Source organism: Ipomoea nil, unplaced genomic scaffold (assembly GCF_001879475.1).
Source record: "Ipomoea nil cultivar Tokyo-kokei standard unplaced genomic scaffold, Asagao_1.1 scaffold3199, whole genome shotgun sequence".
NCBI classification, from domain to species: Eukaryota; Viridiplantae; Streptophyta; class Magnoliopsida; order Solanales; family Convolvulaceae; genus Ipomoea; species Ipomoea nil.
In genome coordinates, this window is record NW_017619627.1 from 2,547,481 (window position 1) to 2,564,229 (window position 16,749).

A 16,749-nucleotide genomic window follows, 5' to 3' on the forward strand; every position below is an offset into this window, starting at 1 on the left:
AAAGTTCACCCTATTGTTTATATTTAATTTGGGTATTGTTATGAGACACATCTACTAAATTTTGAACCTGTTGGAGTGTTGGTCCCTGAGACTTACAAAAAAAATGACATTTTGAATTAAAAGTGATTTTTTTTTATTAGTATGACACCGATATCTTCTCCAAAATAAAACTAATTTGGCCTAAGCCAATCTTCTTGCATTACAATTACATTAGTAACTTGGTTCTTAACTGCCCCAAATGGCAAGGTTGAAATATTTTTTAATAGTTAATGAGTAAGAATAAAACAAATCAAAATTGAGAAGAAAAAGTGAAAATGACAATACAATTGGTCGATCAAAAATAAAATATATGGAGTAATAAACTATTGAAAAAGCCAACAAAATTATTTGGAAACTCGGCCTATATTTAAGTCCAACTTCATTAATTAATTTTTCTTACTTGCATCATATATATGAGATTAATATTTATCTTGACTATAACTCTTTTTTTTTTTTTTTTTTTTTTTTTTTAGATGATGCTATTTAGGGTGTAAGTGCTTTAATTATATTTGTGTATCATACCATGAGAAACATTGCGTTTAGAAGGCATAAAGAACAAAATAGCTCCAAGATTATCTTAGTGTTTTGACTTGGCCTAATAGATCAAGTCGGTCGATGTAAAAATTAAATACTAATCTCCCTTTTCAATGACCTTTCCACGACTCTATCTTGCCCATAAATCTCGCGCCATTTGTTACTGATACATAGTTAACAAAGTAATTAATTAACCATTTATTTGGTAATTTTTTTTAATTTTTATTTTTTTACTTTTTCAAATATTTTCTGCCCAACGAATCTAAGCCTATTGACTATTCATTTGGAATGATAACTGAGATGCCAACACACTATATGGTAGTTGGCATAATTTTCTATTATTATAACTATAAACTATAAATTACAACTCAAACTCTATAGAAATGAGTAGGGCCCACGATCATGTGATGTATAATTAATAATGAACATTACAAGGATATGAAATGAGTATTTTGACTGTGAAGTGTGAACACTAGTACAATACAAGAATTTTTCAAAGTATAGTATAGTATATGTGTATATATTATTACAATATCAGAAACTTTAAAGTGAAAGTAAAAAAAAAAAAAAAGAAGAGTAAAATCCACTTCTCGTCCACATGGACTGAGTGCATCATAGTGTGAACGCATAAAGATTTTTGAAAGGAAAAAAAAAAATGTTACAAAAGAATTTTGGTGACTCAAAGCCCAAGTATTGAGTAAAAAGTCAACACTCAAGAAATTGAGTTTAAAAAAATCAAGGATTCACGCAGGCGGGAGGCGGCGGCCGCCGTGGCCAGACTACCGTTCTCTCTGGCGGTCGTTGAACGATAGCCGGAAAACCCATTTGCTGAACCCTTTCTTCTTTGACTTGTTTGAATGCTGAGGGCTGTGGACCGTCTGATCCTCGTCGGCCGGTTTTAAATCAACGAACGACTTTATCCGTTGCATTGCCAGGTGGAGCGTTTCCTCCGACATGTTGGCGAAGCAAACTCGGAACCAGCCGGGCTCCGTACAATGGCAGGAAGATCCGGGGGAGATGTTTAGGCCGACGTCGTACACGATTTTCTTCCATAATTCGATTTCGGCGTCGAACGTTTTCTCGGCGAGGAGATGTCTCATGTCGACCCAACAGAACAAGGCGGCGTTACTTTCCAGGCATCCGATGCCGGCGTCCTTGAGGCCTTTCACCATCATTGCGTGCCGTTTCTTGAGCCGTTTCTGGTTCTCCGACACGTATTTCCTCGTGAACTTCTTGTCCGACAGCATGGCGGCCAGGAGGTACTGCGTTTGGGACGAAACTAAACCGAAGCTCGACATTTTGGTCGCGGCGGCGACCACCATCTCGTCGTTGGAGTAAATCGCGCCGACGCGGAAACCCGGGAGGCCCAGATCCTTGGACAGGCTGAACACGAGGTGGACGCGGTCCCAGACGTCGGCGTTGAAGTGGTTTCTCCGTTCGGTTAGAACCTCCATGGCGCTGACGAACGCCGGGGAGTCAAAAACGGTGCCGGAGTAGATCTCGTCGCTGATGAGATGGATGCGTTTTTCGTCGATGAATGTGAGGAGGAGATTCAGTTCCTGTCGGGTCAAGGTTGTTCCCAATGGATTCGAAGGATTGGTCACCAGAACGCCCTTCACTTTAAGGTTGCGTTTCTTTGCTTCCTCGTACGCTTCTTCCAGCGCAGACTCTGTGATTCTGAACCCATTTGAACTGTAACACTGTATCGGCACAATCTCCACTCCAGTTCTCCACTTAAGATCTCTATCGAATCTGCATAATCATTAACCACAAATTTAATCATCCACATTTCTTGGCTAAAATTTTTCAATTCAACAGTCTGACCAGCTTGGCTGGAGTTATTCAACTTACCCTGGGTAATATGGAGTTGGGAGCAAGAAAGCGTCGCCGGGGTTGGCGAGGCAAAACATGAGAGTTTCATTAGCGGAAGTTGCGCCGGCGGTGAGGACGAGCTTGCTGGAGTCGAAGGACACCTTGTTTCCTCGGATTTCCGACATGAACTGAACCATAGCCTGGGAGAATTAAAGCAAACAACGTAAGATAATGTAACTCGGCCTGCCAGAACGCCAAAAACCATTAATTATTCTGATTCCCTATATATATATATATATATGGTACTCACGTTCTTGAAAGAAGGGAGGCCGTGATAATCCTGGAACAATGCGAGCTGTCGGAAAACGGATTCCCCGTCGTTCTTGAACGCCGCCGCGTCGGGGTTCTGAGCCAACCACGACTCCAGAAGATCGAACGAAAGCTGGTTCTCCGCCAGCCCCATTTGGATGATCCCTTTCGGATTCCGGGCCTCATCGTACGGATTCTTCTCGTACTCCTGCCACCCCAGGAAGTACGATGAATCCTGTCCGTGTGAATTGCATGCTGCTTTCTCTGAAAGAAGCTTCATTTTCGATCACCTTAATTAGCTTCTGTAAGTAATGCCTCGATCACTTAATCTCTGTAGGTGTCTATATATATTTATATCTCGCCGGAAAACGCTTATATATCGCCGGAAGGGGAAAATTTAGAGAGAGAGAGAGAAAGAGAGAGGATGTTGTGGGTTGTGGTAGAAGGAAGGAATGTATTGAATGAATAGGATGTTGTGTTGTTCTCAGCTGGCATATCCTCGGCCTATATATAGGAGTTTGGCAGTCAAGTAATGACGCGTCAGGATTGGCCCGGAAAGATTTTATTTTTGTCCGGATCATTAATGGAGGGGAGGGATTTCTAATTTATAAAAAATTCGTTATAATTAACGGTTAGAGAGTTAGGTAAATTAAATTATTGAATTATCATTAACGCATTCCATACTTAATTTCAACTAATTAATAATAACTAAATAAACAAAGAAATATCGTCTTTAATATTAGATTTAATCCTACGACTCCATATGCTTAACCATTTTGGGAACATGGTGTTAATTATGCACTCTAATTAATAACCTGGCGCGAGATGCATGGGCAATCAACGTGCCTTTTATATGATTCAGTCAACATTGTATATTTCAAAATTTCTTTTAAGGAAAACAACGTTTTTGACCCCTCAACTATTTTACTTTTACAAATTTAGCCCGTCAATTGATTTGAGCAAATCTAACTCTTTAATTGTTCATAATGTAGCACATTTGGTCCCTCATGTTATATAATTAGAATTGTTTTTAATAATTTATATAATTTATTTATTCAAAATTAAAAATATTTTTATTATAAATAAATACATAATATAAACAATTCATTATTAAAAAAAAAAAAAAAAACAGTCGTGGCTGTCCGGAAGGATGGCCACGGCTGTCTAAGGAAAACGGCCATTGCCGTCTTCTAGATTTGGAACGAGGGCTACGGCCTTCGCTGCCGCCCTCGTTCCATTCCCCTCCGTCTGGAACGAGGGCAGTGGCCATGGCCGTAGCCCTCGTTCCAGATCTAGAAGATGGCCGTCTTCCTTCGTCGATCATGGCCGTCTTCCTTAGACGGTCGTGGCCGTCCTGCCGGACATCCACGACTGCCTGTGAAGAAGACAGCCACCGGCTGTCTGGCGCGGACAGCTGGTGGCTGTTTTTTTTTTTTTTTTTTAATAAAGAATTGTTTATATTAAGTATTTATTTATAATAAAAAAAATTTAATTTTGAATAAATAAATTATATAAATTATTAAAAACAATTCTAATTATATAACATGAGGGACCAAATGTGCTACATTATGAACAATTAAAGGGTTAAGTTTGCTCAAATCAATTGTCAGGGTCTAAATTTATAAAAGTAAAATAATTGAGGGGTCAAAAGCTTCATTTTCCCTTTCTTTTTATCTTTTACAATTTTTTAACATAAATAAATAATACAACCTTCATCATCAAATATGATTTATAATAATGCAATTCTCATTTATTGAGCGAAAAATAGAAAAGAAATCATTATTGATGGTTGGGTAAATTGGCATGGTCGCCTGGCTAGAGAGGTCTTGTTCAACATCAATTGGTTGTATTCGGTCGACTAGTCGATCGACTTTAGGCAATTGGATGGGCTAGCAGAATGACGTAGCGGTTATGAATTAAATTTAATTTTCTGTTATATTTTTCTCTCATTAATGAATGTTTGTTTAAATGTGACAATTATGCTAATAAATTTGATCCTTGTGTAATAATTAGTAGCACTTATGACTATTATGAATTCATAGGTTCGATTTTCTAGCAATTCTAAAGCAATAAAAGTACTATACTTTTGTGTTTTCGAAATTAAACCTAACACTTATTGCATTTCCCCGTTTAGTAAACTTTTTGAGTGATTGACTGATTGTGTTGTATGTAAAACCAAATTATAATAAAACAAAATTAGTTATTACTAAGATGAAAATCTGAGAATTGATCATAAATGAATATATAAATATTTTAAACTTTATAATAGTTATTAATAAGAATCAAAATTAATGATGGGTTGATTTGATATGTATAGGGTGGTCCATCTGCAAGTATAAGGTGGCACAATGCATGTGGGAGTAATATAGATGTAAGTAAAACCAATGGGGAATAAATCATAGTTAATGTCCGTGAGTTTGTACGGCGTTACGACGGAGTTTGCAGATATTATACGGAGGAGGAGGACATTGGCGTAAAACATAACGGAGAAAAGTTAAGTTGGTTGTGCGTGACCATACCGACAGCAAATCTGTAAGACACAGCGGTCGAAATAGGACCGGACCGGACTGGTAACCATGCAGCGGTCCGTGTTTTCCCCGACTGCGTCGGCCCCAGATCTGGTTTTCATGTCGGACGCGGCGGCTCCACCCGGCCATCCCTATATTCAGCTGTTTTGAGTTGGGTTACAGTTAGGTTTTGTGTCATCTTAATAACACTCCGATTTTACTTAATCTATGTAACGTCCCAACTTACATATAGATATGTATCTTGAGATGTCATTCTATGTTTATGCTCCCTTTTTCATTTACAGAGAAACCTGCAATCATTATTGAAAAGTACAATTTGGTTGAAGTTCGTGTTGCAATTAAGTTTAATTATTTTTCCGCAGAACCTCCCCTACAGTATAGTCACCGCAGTAGAGTTTAACCACCAAGTTCGGGATGGATTGGTGTGGTTCCTCTACGCCTAGGACACCGGAAGATCGAATCATGAACGAAGAAAGGCATGAGAGAAAAGCATATTGGCTAGTGATTATGAGGCCCCAATTCTTGACTGGAGGGGACACCAAAGGCCTCTGCCCTTCCATCCCTTGGATAGATGCCATTCCATCCCTTGGTAGAGAGGGAGAGCAGAAGTTTTGGTTTTTTATGTTGTCAAAGAGTTGAACAATGAAAATAGATGGCGAGTGTCTGATCGAATTGATCAGGTCATGTAGGAACAAGACCACAGACTACAAGGAGATAATAAGTTAGTCTAAATTGTTCATAGTTAATCAATTCAAACTGAGAATGTTGATAGACAACTCAAACCGCGAGACCCGGCTAAGCTCTCCTCATTATCATTTATTAATTATTATATTTTAATTTTACTTATAAAATATTTATCCTTCTAATTATCTTTTAACCTAAGAATGAATTAAAACTCTTTATGTTTATTAGCTATTTATAAGTTGGTAAATTCCACCATGAGTTAACAAAGAAATTGTATATACTTATTAATCAAATATGGAGTATAAAAATAATTAACCAACTAACTAATGTCACGTAGAATGACCATTTTCAAAAGACAACTATAGATACAAATTTGATAATAAAAAATATCATCGGATAAGATTCAAAATTAATGATCAAAGTGGTAAAATTACTATTGTTGATGGACTATTTCTATCTTGAGACATTGGTAAATAAATGAAAAAAAAAAAAAAAGAATAAAATGATGCATATATAATACCGCGTAATATTTATTTTATGTTTGGTGGAAATTCAGTTCCAACACTACGCGTGCAGTGGAAGTTAACAAAAATTGTTAAATTTATGAAAAACAATTGAAGTCGCCAACGGTATTAGCAAACTGATTTTAATAAAAGAATGTCGAAGCTATTCTAGTCCAACCGGCCGGATGTTTTTATCATAATCAAAATCATATCCCCTGGGCGGTAAAAAAAAAAAAAGAAAGAAAGGGGACAATGATTCATCATACATGTCAACAAAACTTACTTTCGGGTCGTTAGGTGATCAATACAATCAGAATAAAATATTTATACAGTTTCAAAATCTATTCTTCTCTTTTTGAGTGACAAGGAAATTCACAATCTATCACTATTTGAGAATGTATATTACCTATTTATGTGTAGTGGTAGACTGCACTAAAAAAATAATATACGACAAGGTTCGATCGAAAAAGTATTGACAAGACTTAAACTTGTAACTTTCTAGTACAAAAATTACTATACATGTTCTCGACCCTCCTTTGAAAACAGTTTCAAAATCTATTCTTTAATGTTGAAAAGATTGGGTCTTTACCCACTTTTACAAATAATAAAATAATAAAAGACCATAATATATACTTTTTGATATTATCATTTTTAATTAATATATATTTACAATTCTTTAAATTTAGGGCTTTTTTTTTTTTTAATAAGTATGACTGTATTAAATAAAGTGTACACAAATTCATATTTATATCCATTTAACTTGTATGTAAGATGGGATTAGGTGAATCAAATCCTGAATTAAAATAAAAATAAAACAATAATAATTGCCAAATTAATCACATAATTGGCATTAGCTAGTATTAGTGCTGGTCAGTGCTGGCTTTACTATATTAGTGATATTAGGTGAGTGATAGTGGCGCTCTCGGGTTTGGGACTCCCACATAGAAATTAAGGAGACAGCTCATGATAGATGGTTGCCATGTTTGATGAAGCATCATTTGATCTCTATGTTCTTATTTAAGACAAAGATTTGTTGATGTTTTATGGATAACTAACCTTTTTTTTTTTTTTTTCCTTTTAATAACGTAACCACCCAAAGTGAGATCGAAATCTCACGATGTTAGTATATATATGCCACAATATACGGGGTTGAAGGATGCCTAAATAATTTTTTATAAGGTATTCTAAAGAGGAGGTGGTGAGTTTGCAAGAATTTGTAAACCCTGACTCGATCATGTCAAATGGATAAAGCAATAAGAAGAGTGATGATGATATACGAAGTGTATACGTACTTCCCAATTCTATTCGACCTCAGTAGTGCACCCTTGGCTTGTCAGATGAGGAAATCGGCTCCATCTGGGCAGACCAACCACTCGTGAGGCATCCTCTCAACCGTCTCATCAGTTCGAGTTGACTCAGTATGGACACGTAGCGTGACAAACCTGAGTAAACTATGGGTAAGCACCACATACCTTCTTTGGAGGGAATCCCGGCATGTGTCCCCTCATCCAACATTGCAAAAGCAGGCTCAACCCTCATAGAAGGGGACTTGTGGACCAATACTATCTTAGTATGTACTACTCGACTTATTAAGAGTTGTCCAACATGAAAATTCCAACAAATCTTTGTGTACTAAAAACACTATATTCACTGAATATAATCTTTTAACTCATTTTATATATTTGGGCTCCAAATATATCCAAATCGTACTAAAAAATCATATTGAAGGGTAATTTACACCAGCATAAATCAATTGCATTGTTCTCCTCCTAACAAAACATTGAAGACAATACTAAACATTTTGATATATATATATATATATATATATATATATATATATATATATATTGGGTAATAGGAAAAATCTATAATTACTCTTCAAGAGTCTAAATTAAAAAATTTTACTCTTATATATTAATTTGCAAATTACACATGGAAGATAAATTGCACTTGAACGTCTGAAATATTTTTATTAAAATGATGTATTTAATGCAGTAGTTTGAAATAGGGCCAATGACGGTTGTTACGATTCAAGAATGGAAAGATTTTCTCAATCGTCCTATGTTCCTATCCATGAAACTCGAGAACTGCATACGTCAAATTGACATATATATGTTGGTTGTCTTGGCCAGGAATCGAGATATGATGTTTTATAACCCAAAAAAAATGAAAAATAAAAAGATAAATTGTATATATTGTACGTACGTGATAGCAAAGCTAGCAGTCATAGACTCATAGCTGTGTCGCCACCTACTGATTAATTAACAAGGCAACAAAATGTCGTGGTTAGCTGCACATAATTACTAGACAATTAATTAGCATGCTATTATGTCACCTAAATCAACGATTAAGAGAGCTTATATGACACTTCCCTCCCAAACTTGTACCTACTCTACCGAACCATGGGACACACTAAGGTCACTACCTCCTAAATTTTGCATTGCTCCTATGATTTGATTGATTCATTCATACCGTACTCCTTATTACATTTATACTATAGTGAAAGATACTCCATCTATCATATTTTGCATGTCATGTTTAGTACCGAGTATTTATTGGTCAAACGAATTCTTTCTTCATGACTTATTTTATTTAGTAATTTTAAATTATTTTTAAATTTGATTTTTTTTTTGTATTTAATAGTACTTTTAATGTTGTTTCGAAATATATAAATTTTATATACCAATACTAAATTTATTATGATTATGAAAAACTGAATTAAAAATAACTTCAGTCAAGTTTCGTTAACCAAATGAGACAAACAAAATGGGGCAAAAGGAATACTATTTTTATGTTGTGTATCGTAATTATTGGTTAGCCTGACATAAATTGGTCCTTCCACTATGTTAGAGGGTAAAATTGAAGTTGATAAAAGTTGGCAAAGGCCTTCTCTGTAATTCAGTTTTGTTTTCTTCCTCCTCTGTTCAATGAAGACACTTTCTAAAACTCTCCAATAGCCTCTTCGTCATGGTATCAGAGCGACGATCGGGTACCTACGCCGCCGCCGTCTACGACGTCGGAGATACGAGTCAAGGACCGCGACCAGCATCACTAATCACACACTCTCCTGCTCGCAGCACTCCCATAACAGCTTCGCAGCGGAATTTATTCACACAGAGAAATCAAGGTCTAGAGGATCTGGAAAATCCATTGTTTCTCAGCATTAATGACAATCCTTGCTCTGTTTTAGTCAATAATCCTCTAACTGGAAGCTCGAACTACAGATTGTGGTGTATATCTATGAGAATTGCACTCGAAGTGAAGAATAAATGGAGCGTGGTCGACAAAACTATTGGCGCGCCAGCTAGAGATCAACTTGAGTTTGCTGCATAGAGAAGGTGCAATTTGATGGTGTGTTCATGGATCTTCAAGGAAGTTCATCCATCGATTGCACAGAGCATCATGCATATGGATAAGGTGAGGGATGTATGGGGAGACCTGAGGAGAAGATTTTCTCAACGCGATCCTCATCGCATCTCGGCGTTACAGATTGAAATATACACCTTAAAGTAGGGCAACATGTGCGTCAATGATTATTACACCAGAAGTAGAACTCTTTGGGAAGAGATGAACAACCTTAGGCCTCTTCCTATGTGTAAGTGTGATCCGAGATGTGCTTGTGATGTTATCGACCAAATAAGAGACGAACGCGAGGTTGATCAAGTAATAAGATTTCTCCAAGGTCTCAATGAGGATTATAGTAGCCTGAGATCCGATGTTCTTGTAATGGATCCACTGCCGGAAGTCTACAAGGTATTCGTGATGGCAAAAAAACTTGAAAGGCAATTAAATTTAGAGAAGCTAAGCTTGAACAACATAGAAATAAGCCATGCTAATGCAGTTCACAACCTTCAGCCACAAGCAGATGAAACTGTAGCGACAATAAACACCTATAATGCAAGAAGAAATGCAGGCAGCAATAACACCAAGAGAGCCAAGTGTACCTTCTGTGGAATGACCAGACACACCACAGAAAAGTGTTACAAGAAACACGGCTATCCCCCCGGATGGGTACCAGGCTACAAATCCAAGAATAAGCTACAAACTATGACAACAGCCACTAGCAGTACAACAGCTACTAACAGCATGACAGATCTTGGAGTCACTCTCGAACAGCTGTAGAAACTTATGGCGGTTCTCCAATCTCAAATGGGACAATGCTCCACTCCTAACACTACTGCAGCAGTCTCATTGGTTCCAAGTTTCACTAAGGCAGAAACCATAAATGAAAGCAAGTATATCACCTCTCATATTATTTTTCTTTCTCTATGTGCTTCTACTTGAATACTTGACTCTGGGGCAACTGATCACATTGTTTGTTCCTTGGACTTCTTTAATTAGTATCGAGTGGCTGATGGAACAGAGGTAAACCTACCAGCTGGAAAACGTGTGGCTGTTAAACACACAGGAAACATAAAGATTGGAAATAGTCTAACATCTTGCTATGTCTTGTATTAGTCCTGAAATTTGGTACCAAAGATTGGGCCATTTTCCAATAAACAAAATGCATTTAATAAATGATTGATAAGTGTCAAAAGATGATTGTTTTTAAGGGCATTTTAAAGGAGTTTTATGCATGTTTTAGCATTAAAGTCTTGTGTTTAAGAGTAATTTATCTTAGAAACACGGTTTAGCACGGAAATACCTTCCCAATTATATATATATATATATATATATATATATATATATATATATATATATATATAAATGTTTTTAGGTGTTTTTGGACGGAAAAGTGGCAAAAGAGGTTAAAAACATCAAAGCCAAGAAAAGAGCGCATCCAAGGACCAAACACGCCACAGTAACGCGCGAGAAGAGGAGAAAAGGGGAATTATTTCCCATTTACGTTCGGCCTCACGGCGTTATGGTGGCATAAGAAGGATGAGGCAAAGCAGCTTGGAGGGAGAGTTATTTCCAGTTTACGCAGAGGCTCACGACGTAAAAGGCAGCGTGACCAAGTAAGTCGAAGCAGTTACATCATTTTAGAGAGAAGTTTTTAGAGAGATTTCATATTAAGGTGCCGAAGGAAATTTCAGATTATAAAGGCCAAAAATCTGATTCATTAGGGGAGTTTTTAGAGTTTTGGAGAGGTTTTTTGGAAGAGTTACACCATTTTAGAGAGAGGTTTTTAGAGAGATTTTAGATCTAGAGTAGTTTACATTTTCCCTCACTAGGTTTTAGCAAAAAACTACTTGATTTTGCAAGAAGATTTGGAGATTTGAAGCAATTTGTGGTTTGGATCTTCATTACCTCCTTGTCATTGAAGAGATCTAGCTTGCATTTGGGTAAAATCTATCCCTTATTCTTCTTTGCTTATATTATCTTTTTGCCTATTTTGCAATTGCTTGATCTTGATCTTAATGATGGTTGGCTAAAATTCTAGGGATTGGGATTGTTGTGTAAATTGTTATTGTGTTGATGGGTTTGATTTGATTTCCTATATTGTGGTGATTGATTGTTGATGTTATGAATGTCTTGTTGTTGAGGATGATCTTTGTAGCTTCCTCGGAGTGGGACTCAACTCCTTGGATGATGTTGGATTCCTAGATTTAGGCAAGAGATTGCTAAATCTAGGTAGGCTTCTTAATCCTCTACATTCCCCGCCCTAGATCCGAGAGGATAATGGTCTGGGAAGGAATGTAGGCAAGGTGTTCGAGAATTTGACCCATAGAAAATATGAACACCTGGGTGTCATAATTCGCTATGGGAGGCGTTTAAACCGAAATGGCGACGCATTAGCAATGTTTCTCTTGACTTTTAACTCAACATTCGAATCACCACAACCTCTCAATTGCGGGAATAACAAATCACACAATGCAATTGAAGCATAATCCTAATCCGTTATTCTCTTATTTGTCTTCTATTTCTTCAAAGCTATTTATCCCTTGTTTCTTAACAATCAACTATTTGCTCAACCTTACTTGAATCAAGTCACTCAAAGTCAAATCAACCTCACCATACCTTTTGCCCAAACTTCCAAGTTGTCATTCCTTGAGTACGATACTCGGGGTGGTTCTCACTCCCCGTTTTATTCGACCTACATTCCCATACACGACCCTTACACACTTAATTTTTTTGACAACGCTTATAAAGGAGAATCGTAAACAAAAAGACGTTTGTCAGTGATATTCGCATGCGTTCAAGTAAGACTTTAGCATGTGATGTTGTCATCTTTCCAAGCATAAGTGTTTTCCTTTTCCCTTGATTGTTGTCACTTCTACAAATGCATGTTTTGATCTAGTGTATGCAGATATATAGGGTCCATTTACAGTTTCTTCAATGAAGGGTGAGCGGTATTTTTTGACTTTGGTTGATGATCACTCAAGGTTCACATGGATACATCTTATGAGGAACAAATCTGAGGTGAGGGCTCTATTCAAGGGCTTCTATAATTTGATACACACACAGTTTGGTGCTTCCATTAAGGTTATGCGCAGTGATAATGGTCCAGAATTTAGTATGTTAGATTTCTTCCATGAAAAATGCATTATCCACCAAAAATCTTGTGTAGACACTCCGTAGCAAAATGCTATTGTCGAATGAAAGCATCAACACATACTTGCTATTGCTAGGACCCTACGGTTTCAGGCTCAGTTTCCTCTTGAGTTCTGGGGGTATTGCCGAGATTGCCGGAAGTCAAGCACGCTTAACCACAGAGTTCTATGGTACATGGTTGCCATATCATACTTAAAACCAATTGGTGATAGGTAGGTGGACATTAATTATTTAACCACATCTCTCCATGGTAAGCCACATCGCCACATCTCGAATCGAGCAGGGGCTGAACTCGGCCAACCCGCCCGACGCCCAACAGGTATATCTTATATGACATTCAACAAAAATCCACATTTGGGTCTCGAGATGTAACATTCTATGAGAAACCAATTTCCTTCGGCCAAGGAACACTGTCTAGATAAACCAAGACCAGAATAGTTTTCTCCCTACTTACCTAACATCCCTATTTCCACTCTTGTACTCTATGAGCAGATTGGGTCGAGACAACCAGATGATGATCCACCTTCTGTTAACAATGAGCCTTGCATGGGGGCAGGTGACAATTCAACACTGGAAGATACTATTGAAGAAAATCACAGCTCACAAAATGATAATGTAGAAGAAGCACATGTGTTGCCCACACAACCCAAACGCTCTAACAGAATTCGACAGGCCCCAAGTCGATTACTAGATTATTACTACGATGTTGTTGTGAGACATGACTCGACACCCCATCCAGTATCAAAGGTAATATCCTTGAATCACCTTGCTCTTACTCACAAGGTTTTCTCCATGGTAGTCACGAATGTTAGTGAACCACGAACCTACAATATGAATGTTGGAAAGAGGCCATGAGTGCAGAAATTAAAGCTCTTCAAGATAATAAACTACTTTGCCTCTTGGTAAGACTCCCATAGGATGCAAATGGGTCTACAAAGTTAAGATCAAGGCAGATGGCACAATAGAGAGGTACAAAGCAAGATTGGTAGCCAAGGGCTACACTCAGCAACTTGGACTTGACTATATTGAGACATTCTCTCCAGTGGCTCGTCTCACTACCATTCGCTCCTTCCTTGCCGTATCCCCCTCCAATGCTTGGCATATCCATTAGTTAGACATAAACAACGCTTTCTTGCATGGCAACCTACAGGAGGAAGTTTACATGGTGTTACCTCTTGGATTTCAAGCTATCCAACCAAATCAAGTGTGCCGGCTACTGCGTTCACTCTACGATTTGAAACAAGCTAGCCGACAGTGGAACGCCAAGTTAACTACTGCCTTGATACACATTGGTTTCGCTCAATCCAAGTCTGACCCTTTGCTATTCACTAAAGGTTGTGGTACGACGTTCATTGCCTCTTAGTCTATGTTGACGACATCTTGGTTACCAGTGGAGATATTAATCTCATCCGGGAGCTGAAAACATTCCTTGATAATGCCTTCAAGATAAAGGATCTAAGTAGTTTGGGTTATTTCCTAGGTATTGAAGCCACAATGTGTGAGTCTGGATTAAATCTATATTAGCGCAAATACGCTCCAGACATCTTAAACGAAGCTGGGTTCATTGATTGTAAGCTTGTAAGCACTCCGATGGTTCCTAGTTATCAATTAATGCACGGGGATGGTGAAGCTCTTCATGATGCCGGTACCTACAGAAGGTTGGTGGGGCGACTGCTTTATCTCACGGCTACAAGGCCTAATATTAGCTATGTCGTCCAACAATTAAGCCAATTCATTGATGCCCCAACTGACAAGCATCTGGTGGCTGCTCACCGTGTTCTACGGTACATCAAGGGAGCCCCTGGTTAAGGTCTCTTCTATCCAGCCAATAACACTATACATCTAAATTCTTTTTTTAGAATTTGATTGGGCATCATGCATGGAGACACGCAAGTCTGTTACCGGTTACTGTGTGTTCTTTGGCTCTGCTCTCATTGGAAATTGAAGAAGCAAGCTATTGTGTCGAAGTCTTCTGCAGAGGCGGAGTATCGAGCTTTGGCCACTACTGTCTACGAAATTCAGTGGCTTAATTCCTTGCTTGCAGATTTGCATGTGCAGATGACAAGGGCAGCTACTTTGTTCTGTGACAGTAAGTCGGTCGTGGCCATAGCTGAAAATCATGTGTTCTATGAACGCACTGAGCATATCAAAATCGATTGCCATGTCGTTCGTGAGAAAGTCTCTTAAGGGCTCATCAAGCTTCTCTCTATATCATCATCTAATCAAGTTGCTAATGGATTTACTAAACCTCTTCATGTTTCTCCCTTTCATATGTTTGTGTCTAAGTTGGGCATTCAAGACTTACACGCGCCAACTTACCGGGAAGGCGGGGGGGGGGGGGGTGTTAGAGGGTAAAAATGAAGCTGATAAAAGTTGAGCGTATTATTGTACTTTCTCCTTCTTTTTTCGGTTATAACCGTGAGCTGTATGAGTTGGCAAAGGCCTTCTCTGTAATTCAGTTTTGTTTTCTTCCTCCTCTGTTCAATGAAGACACTTTCTAGACAGTAGCCTCTTCGTCACACTACTCTAGCTCAAAACAAGTGAATGCAATCTCATGCATGACCTCCTCCCCGAGCACTCCTGATCGGTTCGGTACTTCGATCCATTTGGTCTATTGGACCAAGCTGGTTTCATAGTTTTATTGTACGTTTAGGTTATTGGACTAATTAAGTTGTCTTAGAACTTTCTCATTGAGGAGTTTTTGTTGATTTTTTCATGAATTTTTAATGATATAAAAGAGAGAGGAGGGAGAAAGGGAGGTTCAGTTTAATGGGGTTTTTTGTTAGACATTTAAAAAATAATAATAATGAAGTCACGTGTGGGCGTGTCAGGTGGTCGCCAACTGCCTTTTTTTTTTTCTCCTCGTTTTCACTTTGACGAAAAAAAAGGGTAAAAAGTTCAAATAAAAAACTGAACCAATAATCTTGATCTTATAACCCACCTGTTAAATATTTAATTATTTTTAAAATATCATACCCTTTTAAATTTTTATGGGCAGAATACATATAATATTACTCTTATATATTAATAAGCCAATAAGTATAATAATACATGTATAATCATTCAAATTGATGAATACACTAATAACACAATCATAATCTTTTTTTTATGCATTAATAACATTCAATTATAAATAATAACAATATTTTTAATTAATGGGGTTGGAATATAATACAAAACATGCATATATGGCAGTCCAAATAATATTGACTGCACAATTTACTTTAACATCTAGAATACTCCATGCATCTTAATTAACACTATAGTATGAGCTGCATGTTAGGTTTATTATGATTGAATGGTTTTTGTATTATTGAAGAAATTAAGGGAATGTCTACGTACGATGTCTAGTGGTGATTTTATTTGGTGGGCACTATGATATAGTTATATAGTACTTTATTATAAAAACTCTGTATCATTATATTATGATATACTGTTTTTTTTTTCCATGGTATACTTCATAGGTAGTGATAATGTTAATTACGGTTGGTAGTAGGATATGATAGAATTAACGTTGAATGAAATCAAGACTATATAATTATTGGGTGCAAACTCTAATACAAAATTTGTTAGACCTTAAGCCATGAGGCTCTTAATAAGTCAGGAAGGTATTAATCAATTTTTTTTATGGGCCCGCCTTTACAGAGGCACTTGTGGGTTTTTATAGTAACGCTTGTGGGAGCACATGCAACAAATCTCGCCGGTTGAAGTACGTGGTGTCTGAACACTAGGCAGCCCGGTCAATCATGTCACATGTCTTTACAAAGTGACTAAAGTTGATAAGATAGTTGAGAGGACATCGTGCAAGTTGTTGGCCTAATAAAGTAGTGCAGACTTCTAGGCTT

The 16,749-nt window shown here is 37.4% G+C and overlaps 1 protein-coding gene across 1 annotated transcript; it reads right to left on the reverse strand.

Annotated features, from left to right (window-relative positions):
- Nucleotides 1-1,124: 1,124 nt before the first annotated feature.
- LOC109168460 (1-aminocyclopropane-1-carboxylate synthase 3-like) lies at nucleotides 1,125-3,005 on the reverse strand. Its single transcript, XM_019317484.1, has 3 exons — nucleotides 2,696-3,005; nucleotides 2,425-2,585; nucleotides 1,125-2,325 (listed from the first exon to the last, which is right to left on the reverse strand). The coding sequence occupies exons 1-3, from the start codon at nucleotides 2,972-2,974 to the stop codon at nucleotides 1,353-1,355; spliced, it is 1,413 nt and encodes a 470-aa protein (XP_019173029.1). The 5' UTR covers nucleotides 2,975-3,005; the 3' UTR covers nucleotides 1,125-1,352.
- Between the last annotated feature and the right edge of the window lie 13,744 nt (nucleotides 3,006-16,749).

What these genes read in the sequence shown, in the direction of transcription:
- LOC109168460 (XM_019317484.1), bottom strand. Translation starts at nt 2,974, where the DNA reads ATGAAGCTTCTTTCAGAGAAAGCAGCATGCAATTCACACGGACAGGAT. An exon ending in GCCTCCCTTCTTTCAAGAAC is followed by an intron (nt 2,586 to 2,695) that starts GTGAGTACCATA and finishes TAATTCTCCCAG; the next exon opens with GCTATGGTTCAGTTCATGTC. An exon ending in CCAACTCCATATTACCCAGG is followed by an intron (nt 2,326 to 2,424) that starts GTAAGTTGAATA and finishes ATGATTATGCAG; the next exon opens with ATTCGATAGAGATCTTAAGT.